This window comes from Molothrus aeneus, chromosome 1 (genome assembly GCF_037042795.1).
Source record: "Molothrus aeneus isolate 106 chromosome 1, BPBGC_Maene_1.0, whole genome shotgun sequence".
NCBI lineage: Eukaryota > Metazoa > Chordata > Aves > Passeriformes > Icteridae > Molothrus > Molothrus aeneus.
In genome coordinates, this window is record NC_089646.1 from 30971024 (window position 1) to 30992069 (window position 21046).

Sequence of the window (21046 nt, forward strand, 5' to 3'; positions counted from 1 at the left end):
GAGGTGCTGGGCTCAGCCTTGGTGGCAGCGGGGATTCTGAGCAAGGGGAAGAAGGCCCTTCACTCCAGTGGGTGAAATCCAAGCCTTGCTGGAGTTAGCAGCACTTCTGCACTCTGTCCGGGTTGGGGTTTCACTGTCTTCCCAAGCCTGACAGGCTGTTGTACTGTACTGGCTCCACAGAGTAGAATGCAGCTATCTTGGACTGAGACAAGGATTAGGGGAGAAAGGACCCCACAGTTTTGTTATTTCAGCAAGATGGGATTGCACTCCAGCAAGAAGCTTGTCAGCAATGTTCCCATAACTGGTTTATATTCTTACCAGACTAAACTTCCAGGATTTTGACACATCCACAGGGCTGAGGGATGGGTCAGTATGGCATCTTGCTGTTTCACTGAGCTCTTCAAGGGTGTAAGGACATGCTTTAGTTTCAACAGTTCCTTGGAAAAAATTGCATTTAGACTGCTTTTTTAGAAAAGCATGAAACAAACAACCAAACAAAAAAGTCTATTTCATCAGGTTCTAACATCATATAAATCAATGTGTGGCTCAGGTGCAGCTCAAAACACATCTTGGTATTTTTTCTGTGCTGTTTACATATTCTTTGGCTTATACCACAGCTTCATTTTTTATTTCTAATGTTTTTAGCAGCAGTGGCTCATATAAGAATGCTACTACTGTTCATATTGCTACAAAATTTCTAGTGATCTTTTAGAAATCAGGATTCATAATGCCAGATCCATTTGTATTTAAAAATAAAATGTAACATATCCTTTCTGCTTTTCTCCCGTCTCTAACACAAGAATGAAAAAAAAACCAAACTTGGATCTTGAACAAATTCCAGTGTTTTGTTATTAAACCAAGAAATGAAAACCAATAATTTTTGAATTATCTGTTACAGACATGTTTACATTATGAATCTCCTAACTTAAGACTCTATGTGCTATAGAGTTCTAATTTTATCCAATGATATGAGCAAGAAATATTGTGAAAAGTTATATAATCATACTGTGAGAGATCATAGAGAAATGGTAGTAAGAAGTGAATATTAAATTGCATATTTCATTGTCCTTAAAGAATTTGTATTCATCATTTTGCCTGAGATGATGGTAACTAAAGTGAGATTGGGTTATTCGAACTATTGTTGATTTTGGAACATTGTTCATACATAGTTCCTTCTTTCGTTTTATTTTTAGGAAAAAAAAAAAAGAAAAGAAGGAAAACAAACTCCAAAACAACACAAAACCATCTGAGGAGGTGAAACCCCCCCAGTTCCTAGAAAGGATCCAGCTGCGCTAACTATCCAACTGCCTCTCGGAAAAAAAAAGCATTTTGACAAATGGAGAGCAGATGCAATGTGTGGAGTCAGAGAGGTCAACAAAAACAAGTAGAAAAAGAAACCAGGGAAACAAGTGAAAAGAGAAAGAATATTAGAGTATTAATACAGGATATTAGATCTCTCATGATAACGTTAAAGTGAACAGAACGAGAAAAAGAAGAAGAATGACCCCAGAGATGACAAAACACGAGAGAAGAAATAAGAGACGTAGGATCCTAGGAATACTAGGCTGAATCCAGGGTAAATCTTGATTTTACTAATATCACGGTAATTTTATATAATGGAGACAAAAGCTGTCCTGTGAAGCCACGCAGACCCACGGCCCTGAATGGGCAGTTTAATGCGAGTGGACCTGCTCTGAGCAGGCTGGCTGCTGCCCGTCCGCTGCGAACGCGGGGAGAAATCCCGGTCTTTCCCAGCAGCAGCAGAGGGAACTGGGGAGGGGAGCTGGAAGGGAGGGCAGAGGCACAGCAAGATGGGTCGGAGGGGCTTCTAGGGGAGACCCTGGGCCCCGCTCCCAGCCCAGTCACGGCCGCCTCCCGCCGCTGCCGCTCTCCCCGCAGCTCGCCCCTCTCCAGAGATGCCTGCGAAGGCATCAGTAGGTAACGCTAGACAGAGGTCCCCGGGGTGGACCCTATCTATGTCCCCGGGCTATGCCCGACTCGGGTTTCCTCCTTTCCTCCCGCTCCACCTTTTCAGAATGTATTTCAAAGTTTTTATTCCTTGTAAAGTCGAAACGTGGCGTGCGTGTGTGTGTGCGTGCGTTTGTAAGGGAATGCGCCCTGAGAGAGAAAACGTCTCCGCTTGACGTCCCCAAAACCAAAGCCCACAAACTCACAAGTGTTCTGTCTCAGGAGGGCGCAGACGGCTTCCCAGGCTGGCCCACCGGTGCTGGGAAGGCTGCGGAGCATCCCGGACAGCCGCACCTCGCCCCGCCGGGCCGGGCCGGGCCGGGCGCTCCTGCACCAGCTCCCGCCCGGTGCCAGCGACGGCGCTGGCCGCCCACAGCAAGGACAGAGCCGTTCCGGGAAGAAAATCGTGACAACAAGCGGTTGTATCCAGATGTTCGCCTTTCCTGGCCCCGTGACACACGGCGTGGACTTGGCAGACTGGATTTCAAAGAAAAGGGAGTTGTTGTTTATTTTTTAAAAGGCAGAAAGCGCTGGGTTAAAATGCACAGGCCGAGATTTCCCTGGCAGGCAGCTGGGCAGGAACCGAACCCGCTGGAAACCCGTTCCGCACGTTGGAAGGGCTCCACTGCCCCGGCCCAGTCTTTCTCCAAAGCAACAAATTGGAAAGATATTAAAGCAAGCTGGCAACATAACACAAACCAAGGAGCCTTGAAGCTTCATTTCCCCCCCACCCCTCCGACCCCGTTCTGTTTACAAAAATATAAATATTAACAAGTCTGCAACACACTGAGCCTCTCCATCCATCTTCTCCGCAACTCCTCCCGACCTCAGCGCACGCTTCTCCAAACATTCCTGTTTTTGCATCCCACACCTACACGGTCCCGGCTGCGGTGTGAGAAGCCGAGGCAAGAGCCACGGATCTGTTTCCCCGGAGGGAGGCGCCGAGGCCACCTGCTTGCTGTCTCGGGTGATGCCCGGCCCCAGCCGTATCCCGCCGGGCCCGGGCGCTCCCTAGCTCGCCTCCTGTCTGCTGCATCCGTCCAGGAGCTCAGTCATGAAGGAGATGTACACTATGGCCAGGCGCAAGGTCTCTATCCGAGAGAGCCTCTTCTCGTAGGCGAAGGTGGGCACCTTCTTCCTGAGCTGATCAAACGCCTCGTTGAGGTTGAACATCCTCTTCCTCTCGCGTATGTTGGCAGCCTGGCGCTGGGCGTAGGTGATGACTCGTTTTCTCCTAGGTCTGTCCAGGAGGGAAGCGCTGCGCATCCTTTCCTCTTCCTCTTCTTCTTCGACTTCGGGATCTCCATTTCCGAAAGCAGCCAGGGGCAAACCTCGGGCCATCCCTTCCCGAAGCGACAGGACCCTGTCCCCGAAGGGAGGCCCGGTGGTGACCTCGCAGAGCCCCAGGCCCGCTTCAGCCCGGGGGGCTCCCTGGGGGCTGCCCAGGGAGAGGTCGGCCACGAAATCCAGCACCGAGGTGCCCAGCAGCCCCTCCGGGCAGGGCACTTGCGGGGCTCTGCCGTGCAGCTCATCCAGCAGCCCCGGGCACTGGTGGGCTGGGAAAAGGCTGGCTGACATCTTACTTCAGAGAGGGCTTATTTTGGTCCCCCATCCCGAGCCCCGGCGACCTTAATATTTATAACCCCCCGGATAACAGGATTAGCAGGACTAGAAAGAGCGGCTGTAAAACTTCTCGCCGTGATGCTGATGAGAGGAGACAGGCAATCCCCCCGGGGACGCGTGGATGCTCCCGAGAGAGGAGTCCCCAGCGAGTCAATCCTGTCACAGCGATCAAGGACAGTTTCTTCTTGGCAAAACCCTCCGCTCTTACCTGCTGAGCACTTTTGTCTCTTCTTACACACCCGCAACAAAACGATTTTCAGCCTCCTTAAAGCCCCCAGGAGCAGAGCCGGGTCTCCACTGGGCTTGTTTTCCTGCTTTCTGTCGGGATCTCTGAACCCTGGGAGCCAGCCTGACAATTGATGTCAGGCAACTGCATGTATGCTTTTAATGATGTCCTGAAGAGGGGACCTGCATGCAGAGGGTCACCGGGGAATGTTTACCCTGTATCCCAGCGCAGTGGGAACTGAATGACAGGACCTCCATTAGCCTAAGCAAGCATTGTAGGGGACCCGATATTGCATTCCCAGTAGTAACTGTTGGAATCGTCTCTTCATTCCCCCTAAATCCCCTTCAATCAGAGTTCAAATATCTTTCCAGTAAAAGGCTGCTTCGTAAATCTCATTTCGGTTCAGGCAATCTCATAGCACTTGTTTGAAACTCTTCCTCCTGCCCGTGAGAGGAGGATAAGCTGGTCCTGCTCAGGGCAGCGGCTGCACCTTTGCTAGAGCCGTCCCTGTCACCGGCAGAGCACAGAGGAATCAACCTGAGCGCACGCACTGATAACGCTGGATACATGCTGCAAACTACCGTGAAATGCACATGAACATACCACCCACACACCCGACACCGCTGAATACCTTTCTTTGATCAAGGTTTCCTTGAGGACAGACGCTGGGGATTGTTTTGCTTTTGTTTTGGGAGACTGGAAGAGAGGCTGTGTCTTCACCCTCCCGCACCATAGACTCTCCCTAAATAAACAGTCCGGCCCTGGCAATGCCTAGCAGCGTCAGATACACCGAGGTCGAATCCGATCGATTTTCTTTGGCACACGATTTGTACACACAGCTCTCTCAGGAGTGACTGCCCATCACTCCTGAGCTGCCTTCTTAAAAGCTAATCTTCTCCTTTGTCATGCATTGTTGTCACTCTCGCTTTGAGGCTAATTAGTCTCTAATTTCTAAGGGGATTTCAGGACCAATGAGATCAAAGGAGGTGGATGGGGGCGGCCGAAGGATCCCTCTCCTCGAAAATACTTCCTGTTTGCCTACAGGACCGCAAACATTTCCCGCCGGGTACCGAGATTTGCCGTCATTGACAACTCAGCGAGCGAACTGCGCACCCCCTTTCCCGGGAAAGGGGCAGCGGGAAGTCACTCCCCGTCCCCGCTTGCCCGGCGGTGGGGCGGGCGGGCTGCGCGGGCTGCGGAAGGTGCGCGGGAGCCCAGGTACGCTGGACAGCTCCGCAGAGGGCCCGGGCAGCACCGCAGGTACCGGAGGGGGACATCGCCACCATCCTCTCCTTCGGGCCGACAACCAACCTGTCCCCATCCCATCCTGCGGCACCGCCACGGCCGCCGCTGCTGCGGCACCGCGGCTGCTCCAACAGCCCGCCTAAGGGTGGGTAAATAGCGAAGAATATTCTCGCTAGGGCTGAGAGGTTTCTTAGCGGGTAAGGAGAGAGCCGCTCAGAGACTTGCTTATTTGTAACTAATATGGGGCAATAGAACACCTGGTGAATGAAGCAATGAGGCAAGGAGGAACTGTAGAACATCTGTTGAGACAGGTGTTGCCTAGGGAGCATCCAAAAGTAAGTTGAAAAGATGTAAATGTTTTTGTATAAAAACACTCGGTGGAAGAAAGATCAGATGTATATTTATGACTGACCCACAAAGGACCATGACTTATTTGGGCTCCTTTTAGTTGAGGTGAAAAGTATTAAATTTACAGACACAAAGGTAAAAAATTAAGGACAAATGCCATGAAAGACATGTCTCTACAGAACTCAGAATTATCATGGAAAGACAACTATTTCAGACAGTGAAATAAAATAATAGAAAAATATTAACTCATCACCTCTATGTCAAAATTCACATGAATTTACTGTCCTGTAGGAAACTGGCATTTAGCAGAGGACAGACCTGCCCTTCACCAGGGTATCTTCAGAGAGAAGCTCTTGCTCCCCTCTCTAGTTACAGATTTTTGCAGGACACAAGCTACAAAGACAACCAGAGCTGGAAGAGGTTTATATTGCAGGAACATAAAGGGACAAGCTTTTCCAGCTAATAATGCATCACAAAGTGATTTAACAGAAGCCCTAAAAGTATCAATGCTTCTTAAAGGAAGCAATAAAGACAGAACTATGACAGGACTGGAAGGTCCTAGCAGAAAATGAAGACTTGTTACGAAGGTGAATCCTTTTGTAAAGCGGATTTTTTTCCTCTTTGTATCTCTTTCTATTCCCCCTTATGTTTTGCTAAAATATTGATTTTTCTCTGATATCAAATATTTTAGATTATATAGAATACACTGAATGAATTGTGGTTCCACTAATATGTGGCACTTTTTTAATTTGGTGATTTTTGTCACTTGGGGGAAAGTATGGAGCTGAGGCAATGTATAATGAATACCAATGCTGCAAGACACAGATTTTCAGTGCCTAGAAAAAGCAAGAATGTCATAGAAGCAGAATGAATTCCCTTAAGAGGTTGCTTTGTTACTCCAAAATTGTCTCAGACCAGATTAGGTGATCCAAAGTGTGTTCTAGATTTGTTTCAAATATGAATGTAGTTTGCTTTTTGATGCCTACCTTCCTTCAGCCCTCTCTTATTCTAGCCTTTCATTTCACTTGTTTATCAATTAAAAATTTGCTCACAAGGTGCTTAGAGATGCTACAAACTGATGGCTACAATTTCAAACCACTGTGCAGCTATTTCCAAAATTAATCTTCAGAAATATCTATAAAATTATTCTTGATGCTCATGTAGGGTTTGTGTTTAAAACTCAAACCACAACTTTTCTGATTTATTAGCCCTATCAGAAAGCTATATATATATATATATATATATCCTTTTCTGCCCAGCCCTTTTATCACCTTGTGTGCTGTATGCCTATGCTGATAATTGTCTACAGTATCACACAGGAAAATACAGCCACTCTGATAATTTGGAATTATTGATTGAGATGCTATAGATTTTAAGACTGACCTGTACTTTACTGGAAAATTCACTGTAAGTCAGCAGTGACTCTGAGATGAAGAAATATGTAGGTACTCTCCATCAGATATGACTCATTAAACAAGGACCTGAAAGGTTGTGTCTGCTTTGGAAACCATAAAAAATTAGATATGCAGCTGAAAAAAATGTCTACACTTTTCTTTGTAGAATGGAAAAAAAAAAATCTTCCCTCCTTTTACTGATCCATTAATAGTTTGACAGCTGCTGTCATTTTCAAACTCTGGCATCAATAACAGAAGCAGATGGAGTCAGTGGGACACTAATACAATCTCTTTAAAATTATTGGCCTTGCAGTGATCTTCTCAATAAACTTAAAATTAATGTCCATGGATTAGGACCTTACTACCTCAAAACACAGGACAGTTTCTGTCCTGTTGGACTCACAGTTTGCATTCCTGACAGGCCAGACAGGATCAGTACAGAATATATATGTGGAGATGGGGCCAGCTCACAAAGGAATAGAGGGAGTTTAGACAATATCTCATCTTGACCCTTGGTCAATCAGTATTGAAGAGGAAGACACTATGGACACCATTGATGAATTAATACAAAAAGGAAATATTTACACAAAGCTAGTTGAATACTGGTTATTTTGGTGCTAGAAGAATGCCATAGTATTCAAATGAAAGCATAGCAAATGTGATTGAATGTGATATCACTGGAAGAGTCACAGAGTCCTCAAATGTCCCAATGTATTATGAGATTAAATAGGCAGTGAACACTGGACTGTGATAGAATTTATGTTAGAAGATTTTATGTCTGAGTGACGCTGAGGGAGGCCTAACAAAATGTATAAAATGAATGAAAATGGTCAGTACTTTTTTGAGTGCCTTACAACAAAGCACCAGAAAGGAGGAGGCTGATGAACTCAAGGTCAAAGCTAATACACACCAGAGGAATCAGTGCTTTGCTGTCTGAAATTGCTGGGAAAGCCTTTGGTACACCACAAACAGGTGAAGTGTAAAGAGGTGAGAACAAAGTTACCTCAGCCTGACTTCCGCAGATCTCATTTTCAGAAAGAATTGGTCGACTCCATCAGTTAGGGAAATAATATGGGTACTAGAAATGGGCTCATTTTACCAAACTGCTGGATCTTATCCAAGCAACAAGTTATCACGGAGATGTTCTGATTCCTGCAGAGATAGGAGCACCTGTAGTAAACATCATGGTCCACTTTAAGTCTGTCTCTCCTGATGGACTGGGAGAAGCTTGGAGATACCATCTTCAGTTCTCTAGGATGAGCCTTAGCTCTAGAATTAGTAATGTATGAATAAAGACTAAAAGAAATCTGGTAAGATTTATATCCAGAGTATGTAGGCAAACACAACTGGATGCATTTGGTGCAGTGACCAGAGTTTGAGTCTGTAAGAATTCTCTGCAATTTTTTTTTCTAAATAGTTTACCTGCATAGACAGTTTAAGAATTAACTTTATTCCTGGCTGATGATATATTTATGAAATCTCTGCTCACAAAGCAGGTGAAGTACATCTTACTAGTTCAGCAGTGGGATTACTTCTATGCTGAAAACCAGAATAAATTCAGTGAGCCAAAGCTTTACAGTCTGATCCTATCAGTAATTTCAGGCACTGATCCTACTTGCATCTGACTGTATTAATGCATTCCTCTGTCATGCCTGCCATTAATAGGACTCCAATTTGAATACAAGCACCTACTTACAAAGATCAGGTTTCACAACTTGGCTCTCTCAGACAACAATGTGACATTCGGTAACATCATCATTCCCTGACACAGGAAATCATTAGGAAAAATCAATATTTTGGGCAAAACCTAATAAAACTAGGTATGTTCTGCCAGTAAAGTGCAGTTCATTTTTATTTACAGTGGTATTACACACCATTTGGAGAGTTTAAAGAAGCAACTGTTGATATTTCCCCATACGGGACCAAAGAAATGACGAAGAAAAAGTTTGAAAGTGTATTCTTGGGTAAATCATAGACAAATGAAATGAACAGCTGTGGTTAGGGTGGGATGGGATTCATCATGCTTGCAAGGTTTTATGAATGATACTTTTTTCCTTAATCATAACCTTAGGGGTGGGAGCGATTGAGAACAGGGCATGCATTAAGGTTGGAATGTCAAACTTGACTTTGAATTTCCTGGCTTTTTATCAGCATGTATGAAAAAGTGTAATGCTATTCAAACATAGTTTATTTAATCTTGATTTTCTTATATAATTTTTTTTTGTGAAATGGAATGTAATAAAATATATATTCTTTACGTAGAAGTCTAGATTTTTCAAAATCTTTATTAGAATTATTTAATTTTATTGTTTTATAATTATGTACTAGAGGCATTAATTAATGATTTTTTTCTCTTCTACTTCTCACAATTTTTAAAAAGTGGGGAAATGTCAGTTTAAAATCTATTTTTTGTAAAGATTTTGCTTATATATCAACAGAATAAGTATATGTTTGATGGAGGACCAAGATTCATCCTTTTCCTTTTTTTTCTATTTTTTACAGACTAAATTTAATTAAATTTACAGATTAAATTTACAGATTTTTTTTATAGTTCACAGATGTATCTCCTGCAGCTAGCAAGGGGACTGAGCTAAAAGTCATCTACAGAAAACAGGTCTCCTTTGCCAAGCTTCTCAACCATCCATTGCCTTGCTAGCTTCTGGCTGTGGTATTCTCCTAAGGATATGAAATTTCTTTCCTTCATAGTCCCTCTTAACAGTTCTTAACAGCTTGTGTCTTTGTTTGCATTGTAGACAATAGGCTACAATTACAGTAGCACATAGTATCTTTCCAACTGAATTTCCATTTCATTCCCATTCAACACATTGGAAGCAGCTAATGTTATGGATAGTTTTTGCTTATTTTTGCTTAGTCATTCACCATTTTTTTTATTCTGTGGTAAACTAGTCATGATTAAATATAAGATTTAAAATCTTGCTTCTAAAAACATTTCTCATGTTTTAGCAGCTGCCATATCAATATGCTTGCTAGATTTGCATTGAGTAAGTATTGTTTCTCTTTACAAATGGAAAGCAGGAACAGAACAAGTGTCAAAGAGAAATAGAAGAATTGTGGCAAAAAAGGACAATAAAGTAAATCGGAATTGAGAGATTGATTTATCTAGAATTTAACTTCTGTGACCTTTTGTGTTATAGACTTTTAACCTTAGGAAGATCCCCTTAAAGTATTTAGCTGTAAGCACTTGGTCCCTCTGTGGATGGTATATGACTTTTATATTAATTATATGTAATATATATTCATCAAGTGATTTATTAATATATCTCTGGAACATGTTTTTATTAACAACATGGAGTAAGCTTTGATTGCTTACTAAACCTAAAAGATTTGATTCTGCAAATGTAGTTTTAAAAATACATACCATTGTTACTGCTATTTGACAGAATTTTTAAAAGTGAACTGCAAAATGAAAATTTCCATCTTACATTCCATCATATTATTCCCATGTGAGTCAGTGGCAGGGCTGAAATCTTTAGATCTATAGTGCTGCTTACTGCCTATGCAACCAAATCTTCTCCTCCCTCTGCCATCAGGATCTGGGGGATGGTGACACACTTTGCCAGAAATTTTCACAGATACTTGCTGGCAGCATCACTCATAAACTCCTGCTGGATGGGTCTGATGCCCCGTGCTGTCCCATGCCATGTGATGGCACTCAGGATGATCTGCTCCATGGCCTTTCCCAGAACAAGGTCAGGTGTACTTCCCTATATCTTCCTTACGACCCTTCTTGTAGACAGTTCTCACATTTGATGACCTCCACTCACCTGGGACCTTCCTGGTTAGCCAGGGCTGCTGGTGGATGATGAAAAGTGGCCCAGTGAGCATTTCTGCCAGCTCTCTTGGTCCCCTTGGGTGGATCCCAGCCAGCCCCACAGACCTGTGCGTGTCTAAGTGATGTAGCAGGTTGTTGACCATTTCTCCCTGGATTACGGGGTCCTCATTCTGCTCCCTATCCCTGTCCTCCAGCTGGGGGTACTTAGGGAACAACTTAGGTCTTACTACTGAAGAAAGGAGGAAAAGAGGCTGGTTACCTTACTTTCCCTGTGGAATATAGTTTAGTCTTACTTTCCTGGGCTTCAGTCTTCTCACCTCTTGAGGTCCATGGGTCTTTTCCCCAAACTCCCCCTTCTCACTGTTTTATTTGCCCCCTTTGTCTCTCTCTCTCTAATCATAGAGCCCATTTTGACTTGCTGTTGGGATTGTCCAACCCCAAGCCTTGTTCTGGCACAGCACTCAGAGCTGCACTAATTTACCATTCTCAAGCATGAGCACTAAGAAATTTGGCAACATTAATAGAAAGCAATAAGCAATCTAGAAGTTATATGGCAATTTGAAGCCATATAACTTCTAGCCTGCTCTAGCAGCGTAGGTCTTAAATGAGGTATTTGAAAGTGTGCTCCTATGAAAAATAAGCAATTTTCAGTATTTTGAAGGATGAGGAAATCAGTTCATTTCCCAATTGCTTTATTTACACATGATAATTTTGACTGGATTACAGAATAAAAGGGATCATCCATGTCAGTGTAACTGAGCTGTAAAATTAATGTTGTTATTAGTAATAAAATTATTAATAGCAATAATAAAGTTAATTAAATGGTCATGAGTTATATATATTCTTTTTATAGGTTTAACATTAGAAAGTAAAGAAGCCCACAGCAATTTTCATAAATCATATATTTTTTAACCCATTTGTTTGATTCATGGTGTATGTGTGTAGGGAAGGAAACTAGCCTAAATGTTTCTATAATACCTTTCATGCTCAACTCACAGTAAAAACTTTGCCAGTCTACCACATCTTTAATAATCTGTGCCATAGAAAACACTAATTTGTCTAATTTTTCCTTTTAATATTTTTTTTAGGTATGAGATGAAATGTTTTGAATGTTCATGAAGCTGCATTTTCTTTAGAAAATGTTTCAAAGGTGGTGAAAGATGTTGCTCACTGCCAACTGAGATGAGAGAATCTACCATTTTGGTAGAAAAACCTTGGGCAAGGTAAGAATTTGACTACTTCAAAATCTTGTGTAAGGTTGTCTTTTCCAATTATATGATTCACTACATTGTAAAGAATTCACATGTAGGTTTTTAATATTATTTGAGCTGCCTTTGTTTATTCTCATTAGAACAAAAATAATATCTCATTTTCAGAAACCTGGTCAGACTATTCATTGAAAAAAGAAATTTGCATGAAGTTGTGCCATAGACACATTGACACATAGATGCTAATGTCTACAGTGTAATTTTATTTGTTTTGGGTAAAAGTAAAATAACATAATAATCTTTTGAGGTTATTAGAAATACTAAATGAGTTAAGCTACTGGATTATTTTTTGAACACTTACACTAGAGCTATCTATCCTCCTCCCTATATGTGGGTCATTGCATCACTTTTTATACTTCTTTCTATTTTCTATTTTAGGTTCTGACAAAAGTGAAATATTGGTATAGTACAGAGGTTGGTTCTGATCAGTAATTATAAGGCAATAATCATCATGAATGAGTAAAAGGTTTTTGGGAGTAAATAAGAAGCAGTTGAATATGTTAGTACCTGGGAAACTGATACCCTGGCCCTGAGGAACAAGGAAGACCAGACATGATTTTTGTGGAGGTGAAGTGTTTCTCCCATTCCCTTCCCAACATGAAGAGGGAAGGGGAGACTTTCCTCTGCTATGCCTTCTGATTTATGACAAACATGTTGCTTTGCATCACATATTAAATTAGAAGATCTTTCAGGCAAGGACTGAATATTCATATTGCCTCTGTGACCAGTAAGAGGGAGAGCTCAGACATTGCTGGACACTTTAACATTACCAGGAGATGAGAAAAAGATTAATTTTCATGCGTTTCATGACCAAAAAAAAAGGGTATTTTAAAAGGAGAAAGAGCTAAGCAGAGTCATAGCTTAGCTGGAAAAGGGGAAGGAGGAGTGAGTCTACAATACCTTGGTGGCTGTGGTGTGGAGGAAAGGTGGACACTTTCCTACTGCATCAGTAAGTTGGAGATTTAGTAGGAGGATAGAGCTAGTTCCAGAACTAGCTATCACACACAAATGAAGCCCAAAGACCTGTCATTGAAAATATTTTTAATTTTCAAATTCTGAATTCTGTCCAGTGAAGGGAAAATATAACACAGGAAGGCTGAACCTAAGAGCCATAGCAGCTATTGTAGCACTACTCATGGACACCATGATCTGAGGGCACAGTAACAAATAAAACTATGAATAAGCAGTAAATTTTGAAAGCAAATAGTAAAGAAAAAAATGTGCTCAAGTGGTGTTAAAATCTAGAGTAAGGAATGAGAACTCATAGTCCAGCTATTCTACAAACTCACTGATAAAAAGCAGTTTCTTCATATCCTGTCCCAGGTCATCTTTGCCCCGGATTTGCCCAACTTGAGAGAATAACTGAATAATGAAATCTCACTCCCCATTAGGGATTTCCCCCAGGCTAACAGTGAGGAATAGCTCAATTAATTCGCACAAAGGACATTGTGAGTCATGGACAACTCCATCCTTGCATTTAAAACATTCCCAGACCACAAAGGCAATTATCTAAACACATAAGGAAGGACCTACAGATATTTACTGCTACCCACATAAATACAGGGTCCTGGCTATGGCATGTTTTGCTAAGTTGTAGAAAGTAATATTATTCTATTATTCTGTCTTTTCATCTTTGCTTCTATTCAAACATGGGTAGAAAGGGTCTAATTTGCAAGTATAGGCATGTAAATACCACACTAGCAAAATATGTAAATAAATCACCTTGTGAAAGGATAAACTGAAGAGAAGCAGAGTTGATTATTTGCATAGGGTTACCAAAATATGTTAGTTGCACAGCTAAGAACAAACCCACTGTCTCTGGTCTACTAGCTTAATTCTTTAATTGGTAGGTAATCCTGGCTCACAAAGTCAGGGAAAATCAAATCATTCACTTTTGCTTTCAAAGCTAAATCTCTCTGGGATTATCTCATTTGTGAGACCAGATCCAGAGAAAATAAGTTAGGAATGGAACAATCCATTTTATCTTTAGTTCCAGAAAGATTGAATAATTGAGGAAATCTATTTTCTTTCCTATTTTTTCAGAAGTAAAAAAGGACATATAATCACATTTAATTTAGCTCAGGTTGAAAATCAGAGTTGTGAATTAAAAACTTGACATACCTTAGTACACAGTAGTCAGTCAGGAGTGTCCTAGGATGTTGAAGATTAGCCATGGTGGTTTTGGTTTAGTCTTTATTGCTATGAGAGACTTTTTTCCAGGATTTCTTGACTCATTCCTCTAAGACTGTGTTGAAAGGGAGTTTCTTAATGCATTCTGAAGCAATCACATAATTTGTTCATTTTTTTTCTTTTTTTTTCATTTACTATTTAGTAATACAGTTAATTTCTTCACAATATTTTAAACCACCTGTTTTAACTACACTGTATTTTTGAAAGAGCTAATATTATTAGATTGATTATTCAAAGACAAACATAGAAACAATGATTTAAAGAAGTTGGGAGAGTGGGGCATTCTAGCTGATAGCCTTTTAATAGTCAAAATCATTATCTTACAAAAAATTAAACTAAAATTAATAATTGGATTAAACCAACTGCAGACCTAGGTAGCAGCATAAAGTCACTTAGAGATATACTTAACATGATGCTCTTTATATGAAAATGGATTCAGCAAATTTCCCACTGGGCATATGCATGCATGTTGGAACTCATACAAAATAATTCTAGGAGGGGTGAAAAAGAGGAAATTTGCAATACCATCATGCAGCTACAATCACAGGTGCTGTTTTCAGTCAATGATAGAACTTATTGCTATGTAGCTGGTCTTGAGGTTGACAGAAAACTTTTGGAATAAAGTAAGAGCTTAAAAGGGGCAAGAAGTCAAAGGTTTTAAAATAAACTTTTTTCCTTTCGTTTTTTCCCTAGCTGAGAGAAACTCCCAAGCAGTGACTGAGAAAACAAGACCAAAGAATTGAGTGGGTCCCTTCTGGAACCTGGACTTTTCAGATTTTATCTGCCACTGTTTCCCATTTTACTTTTCATGTTTCCTGAGCAGACTGCTTACAGAAAATCACCAAGAAGACATAGAAGCTAATTTTGTCCATCAGCCTGTCCTTCCTCATTTCAGCTTCACAAGTCAGAAAGTGATGATTGGAACATCAGGAACCAGTGCAGCCTAATGCAGCCACTTGACTGGTCTGAGACCTCTTAATTGTTTTTCTTTTGGCTTTTAGCTAAATCCTCAATTAATCTTTCTGATTAATTGAAACATGATAACACCATGCAGGAAGCAGAAAAAAAATGAAAAAGCACATTTATAGTAATTAATTTCTTCAGTATTTAGAGACAATGTGCAGACCAATATCTAGTCTGAACTAAAAGTAAGCAGGGACATAAAAGGTGATGGAACAAGACTCTGAAGTTAATTGCAAAATAAAGTTAAGGAAAAATGCAAGTTTTCTGAGGTAGAAAAGCTACTGAGAATGATACAGAAGAAGTTGAAGTAGACTTTGTGGGTTTTGTCTTGGTTTTCACAAGCATTGCCTGATCTCACACCTCTGCATTGACTAATGAAATTTGATGAAGAAATGGAAACCAAATAATGCAGGGTAATTATTACTAGCAGAAATTGAAAGATAGTGGAGATGGATGGCATTCATCCAAGGCCACTGGAAGAGCTGACTGCAGAGACTGCAATACTACAGTCTCTGAAAAAAACACTGTGGTTATCAGGGAAATCCCTTACAACCAAAAATGGCAAACTCTACATCTATCTTTAGGAAAAAATGAAAGGAGGACTTGGGGAATTTTGGGGCCTATCCATCCCTGTAAAGACTGTGAAGCATGCCCCTTTGGAATCCATCTTCAAACACATGAAAGCAATCAGGAATAACTAGTTCAGACTTGAGCAGCTTGATTGCCTGCTCTTATGAGACAGCATGATGAGCAGGCAGGAGGAAAACAATGGATACCCGGTGGTCAGGATGGCTTTTGGCACTGTCCCCAAAAGGATTCTCTCTGAATCTGAGGAAGTATGGACTGAAAGAACAGTTTGTTAAATGCATTGCAGATTGGTTCCACCACCACAGTAAAAGTGTAGTAGAATCAACGCTTTGGGTTCCAGCTGGTAATTAGCAAAGTGCCCCATGGCTTGGTACTGGGACTCATATTGTTCAGCATTTCCATCAACAGCTCAGAGGGTGACACAGAATATGTCCTCAGGTAAATCTGCAGATATTACTAACACGGAAGAATGGTTGACATGAAGAGTTGGAAAACTTTAATTCAAAGGAATCTTGAGAACTGGACCAACATAAACATCATGGGGATCCTGAATCTGTGTCGGAACAACCTCATGTACCCATACAGCTTGGGAAATAACAAGGTTGTGATGGACTGCAGGTGGAATGTAAACCAGTACTGCAAACTGCAAAGAAGGTAGACCATGTATTGGACTATGTTAGGCAGGGCATGGGAGCAACCTAGTAACCTGCAAGTACTAGGAGGGGAGGTACAAAGGGGATAAAAACATCCTAATTTTGGCAGACAGGTAGTACATCACTGAAACAGGCTGCCCAAAGAGTAGGGATGGGGAATCTTCAATTGTGAGCTTCCTAGGCAGGGTAGCACTAAGATATCTCTTACCTGAACTAGTGCTAGCTAGCAAAAGTAAAATTTTTGCAGGAGACACCTCCAAATATCCCCTTCAAACATCATTTCTATCATTCTGATCCTTGGAATCTGGAGTTCTGAATCCCACTGTCTTTTTCCTTTGAAAGGGCACATTTCTCCCCATAGGAGTATAAGGCATGTCCTCTCATCCTCAGTTTCTGAAAAAAGTTGCCACAGAAGAGTTTATTTAGATTAAAATAAAAGCTCTTGAATTTATTTGTGTTCATGGCATCTGAGGAAATATACATGAAATATAACAGAATATTTTGATACAATTGGTCTGAGCTTTTTAGTACCAAAAAAAACAAACCACTTATTTGTGTTCATAGATATCCATACTGATACAGTACCACTCACTTCAAGTATGATGAAAACTTAAGTCATAGAGTGATTTGCTGGTTAATGGCTTTGGTTCTTTGAAATTAAGTGTTGAATGCCTGAGGGCTGTGTGAAATAGTCACTACATACACACTCAAGCAGCAACAACAAAAAACAGTCAGTCAAACTATTACTATCTAAAAAAATAATCCGGAAGATTAGTCTTTTAATATCTTATTTACAAAAGTATTCATGCAAACAGAGTATAATTTCAGTGTTCAGTTTCTTACCTCGGAATTTGTTCCTATTCTGTCATTCATAAAGAACAGAGAACAAACACCTGAGAATGCTAAATTAAAAGAAAACATCAGCAAAGAATTGTCTTAATGATTAGAAAATATGTTACCAAAACACAGAACAGAAACTCACTAATTTGTACTGTGCAGGCAAAGATATTGCGTGTCATATATTTTTCTCTCAACTTCTATTGTATGGAATTCCAGACTGAACTGCAGTTTTTACAGCATACAGAGTACTTCACATGCGTGCAGTTTAGATTTCACAGGACTGTAAATAATTTTAACTGTTTGCATTTGTTGTTAGTTTTAATCTTTTAGATGCATGAGCTCTTAAATTTTTATCAGATTTTCAAAAAACTTTGATACAGGATAATGCATCTTAAAAAATTGCATGCCTTTACTGTAAGTCTGAGAAGAATTTATATCCCTAAGGCTTTCCTCTAGGATATCTTCTGACATCAAAAAGGTAAAATTAGAAATAGATTCTATTTCTTTCAGATGTCTATTTAATTTTTTTTTCTTCCAAACACTATAATTTAATTTTAAAGTTCACTTTGAAAATAAACAATAAATGAATGTGTTTTCAGAGAAAATGCTTTCTCTTTGCTCAAAATGAAAGCAGACATCTGGTTTCTAAATCATTATCTTTTAATTGTCTACCTAATCACTAGGTTTGGTGAATTGAGAAATGGCATTTATTTGCCAATAAGAAAATCACATTGCTGGCAGAAACCTCTCTTTTTATGCATGTATATGCGTGCAACTTGTTCTCTTTTATTTTTCATATGTACCCATTTGCATCCACTTACCAAGTTGTACGCTTAAAATGCTGCAAATGCAACAAACATTGTCTGGTGCTTGCAGTTTTATTTAATAGCAAAACCAGTTTATTCCACCAATGAGCCTGTGTTTGTAGAAGTAAATATATAACATTCATTAGAGCTCTACTCTTTCTGCTCCTTGCTATCATTCGCAGTCTATCGATATAAAGCAAGTTCTATCTATCCTTCCACCCAGATGGTTGACGTTACATGTGATTGCATGAAAGCCCTGATATGAAATGCCTATGGCTTACTGGATTACCCTCTCCCCACATGTTTCAAATTAATAATAAAAAAGAAAGAAAAAAAGAACCAGTGCAATCTTGCTACAAAAGAACAAGAGTTTATTGTATAACAGGATTGCAGATGTGGAAAGGTGCTCATAATAAGGCTACACTATTTTTGTTTCATTGTGCATCTGGAATTCCAAAGGATCTTTAAAGCACTAGGAGCTCATACTAGACAGTCTTGGCTTTTTGATTAACTTAATATTCAGAGAAATGATTCATTTTTTGTAAATTCTGTGTCATTCATCATCATATTGTCATTTATGTAATCACAAAATGATTTACAAAGTCAAGATTTTTTTCTAATTTCTGAAACAATTTTAAGACATCAAAGACTTTCAGATATAAACATCAAAGAGCAGCCCAAATCAGAGATTTCTGGCTAAGACAGTTTAGTTCATTTAATATCCTCTGGTTTTCTAAGGATTAAATTACAGCACATAAAATTCTTGGAATCTGTCTTAGGAAGCTGTACTGTATATTTATTATTTATTACAGTATAGCTTTTTTTTTTTTGATGGGGCAAAGGACTTTGTGGTAAAGAGGATGCCATCTTTTCAATTTATCAAGCCAGCAGCAAATTCTTATGAAATATTAGATGTACAATGATCTAATCCTACTGGGAATAGAGAGATGTGTTAACTGAGGAAATATTTGCACATGAGCTCAGGATGAAATGCAGCTCTCTTTTAATCAGCCTGTTACAGAGGGATGCTTATATGAATTTAATAAGAATGTTCTGGGAAAAGGTAAGACAAAACAAGAATAAAATTACTTCTTTACAGGAGGAATAATATCACTCGCTAGAGCTATTGAAAACAGTAGGCTGGGTTTGTAGTATTGGCTAAGGAAGTAATTTGAAATGATTTCCACTATTTCCAAAATTTACGACAGGGAGACACTACAGAAGCTGTTCATATGGATACCAGGCATTGCAGGTGATTGGCACAGATGCAAGTCCTGGCCAGAGAATTTAGAAAGCACAGCACTGTAAATTCATCTAGTCAAGATCAATCATTAGGGACACATGAAAATTTTTATCGTGCACAACTAAGAATAGAAGTATATACAGTCACATTCATTATCCACCTAAGAAAGACAGGATGTTATCAGTTGCCTTCAAGTAAGGAAGGTAGATTGAAATGTGTGCCTAGTTTATCAATATCAGGGAGGATCTGGCCAGAGGGAACAGCTACATGAAGTACAAACTCTCTATAGAATCTCTTGCTATAGACTAAATAATTAAACTTCTAAATGCTTGTCCTTGAAAGGCATGCAACCACTCTTTCAAAAGTAAACTACTGACTAGATGAACTGAGTTTCTGGGAATATAACCTCATATTACTGTAAAACAAGGTTTTGCCCAGATGAATTTCTATTCTAATGCTCATAACAAGCTGGGTTATGTTCAAGACAATTTAGGAACTCAAGCAAAAAAATGCATGGTTTCTAAAGAAAAGTCCCATAGATCTTTCATATTTACTTTCTCTGATGGGAAGATAATTAGGTTACATGTAGAACATTCACATCAGACCTTGAATGCAGAATTTTTGCCCAAGATAAAACTCCAGGCAAAAAAATATAATTTTATAAACAGGAAGAAACACTTGACTTTTTACCAAGATTTTATCTTTCAGGTATTTCAGTGCAAAATTCTAAAAGGCACTTGCTTTGTATAACCAATGAAGCTTAATTATATTCCCTTTGCTGATATCTGTGGAAATTTTTTTAGACAAGTCCTTCCTAAGTAACCTCTGCTGGTCTCATGTGAGAATGTGAGAAGAAGACGAGGGGGAGCATGTACCATGCTGATATAGCTCCACTGCCAGAATGAAAGAGATCCTGCACATCTGTTCTTATTTCTAGTCAATATTTTATGGTCACATAGACTGCTGATGAAGGCTTGTGCCTAACTACTCAAAGCAGAGAGAAAGCAAACTGGTATGTGTGAGACAGGGACAACTGCCTCCTCTTCTGTACAGTTAAAACCCATCCCAGACAAATATAGTTAACATATTTGGGTTGAGAATTTCTCTGGCCCTGGTTCCTTAGCACATTTGTGAGGTGCTCATCATGATGCACTGCACAGAGTAGGTAATTTAAATTCAAGTATAAAAGAACTTCTGTCAATGGCTAGCATTGGTGTAGCTTAGCTTGAGTCTGGGTTAGAAGAGTCCCTTGGGATAGGATGTGGGGGAGGAATGGGACAAAGACTCCTTTCAGCCTCCATCAGGATTGGATTAAACCCAGGAAAGATAACCAGAGCTCTAGAAACTTTCAGGGCTGGTCACAAGAAGCAGCCAAGGAGGAAGCCTAGGAACAAAAGCTTGATTTCACCAGGATTTTGAAGATGAATTCTAATTTAGGTAGGGACTGGGATTTTCCTTTCATTGCTACCATGTAAGTTACAAGGAAGCTGGAGACTTTGATACATGATTTAGCTAAGAAAATGTTGGAGATAGTGTTACAATTTCCTTGGATGTTAATAAATTCTTGTCCCAGTGTTAATGCATGGAGTTTTACTGAGTGATTTCTTCTGTTTGACTATGCTTCTCTGTTTGCAGGTACTTGGGTGAGTTGTATATCTGCTGAAAGAATTGTGGTTCTGTGAGGATTCTTTGAAAAAGTGGCTATAATTGTGGTGGACTGAAATTTTGTAAAAGGTTTGGTTGTATTCAGAAAGGAAATACAGCCTTTTTGAAAACCAACATTTTGATCACAGTGCTGTTTGTCATTCTTCAGACTATTATCTGAGAACAGCAAGCTTTAACAGGCTTTACATTTCCTGAGACAAAGGCCATTTTTTAAGTGTTTTGTTCAGCACCTC

The 21046-nt window shown here is 40.1% G+C and overlaps 1 protein-coding gene across 1 annotated transcript; it reads right to left on the minus strand.

The window, feature by feature from the left end:
• Window positions 1–2979: 2979 nt before the first annotated feature.
• Window positions 2980–3546, minus strand: FERD3L (Fer3 like bHLH transcription factor). The gene has a single exon (XM_066565989.1). It carries the CDS (start codon window positions 3544–3546, stop codon window positions 2980–2982), a length of 567 nt encoding a protein of 188 aa, XP_066422086.1.
• Window positions 3547–21046: the final 17500 nt, after the last annotated feature.

What these genes read in the sequence shown, in the direction of transcription:
- FERD3L (XM_066565989.1), bottom strand. Translation starts at nt 3,546, where the DNA reads ATGTCAGCCAGCCTTTTCCCAGCCCACCAGTGCCCGGGGCTGCTGGAT.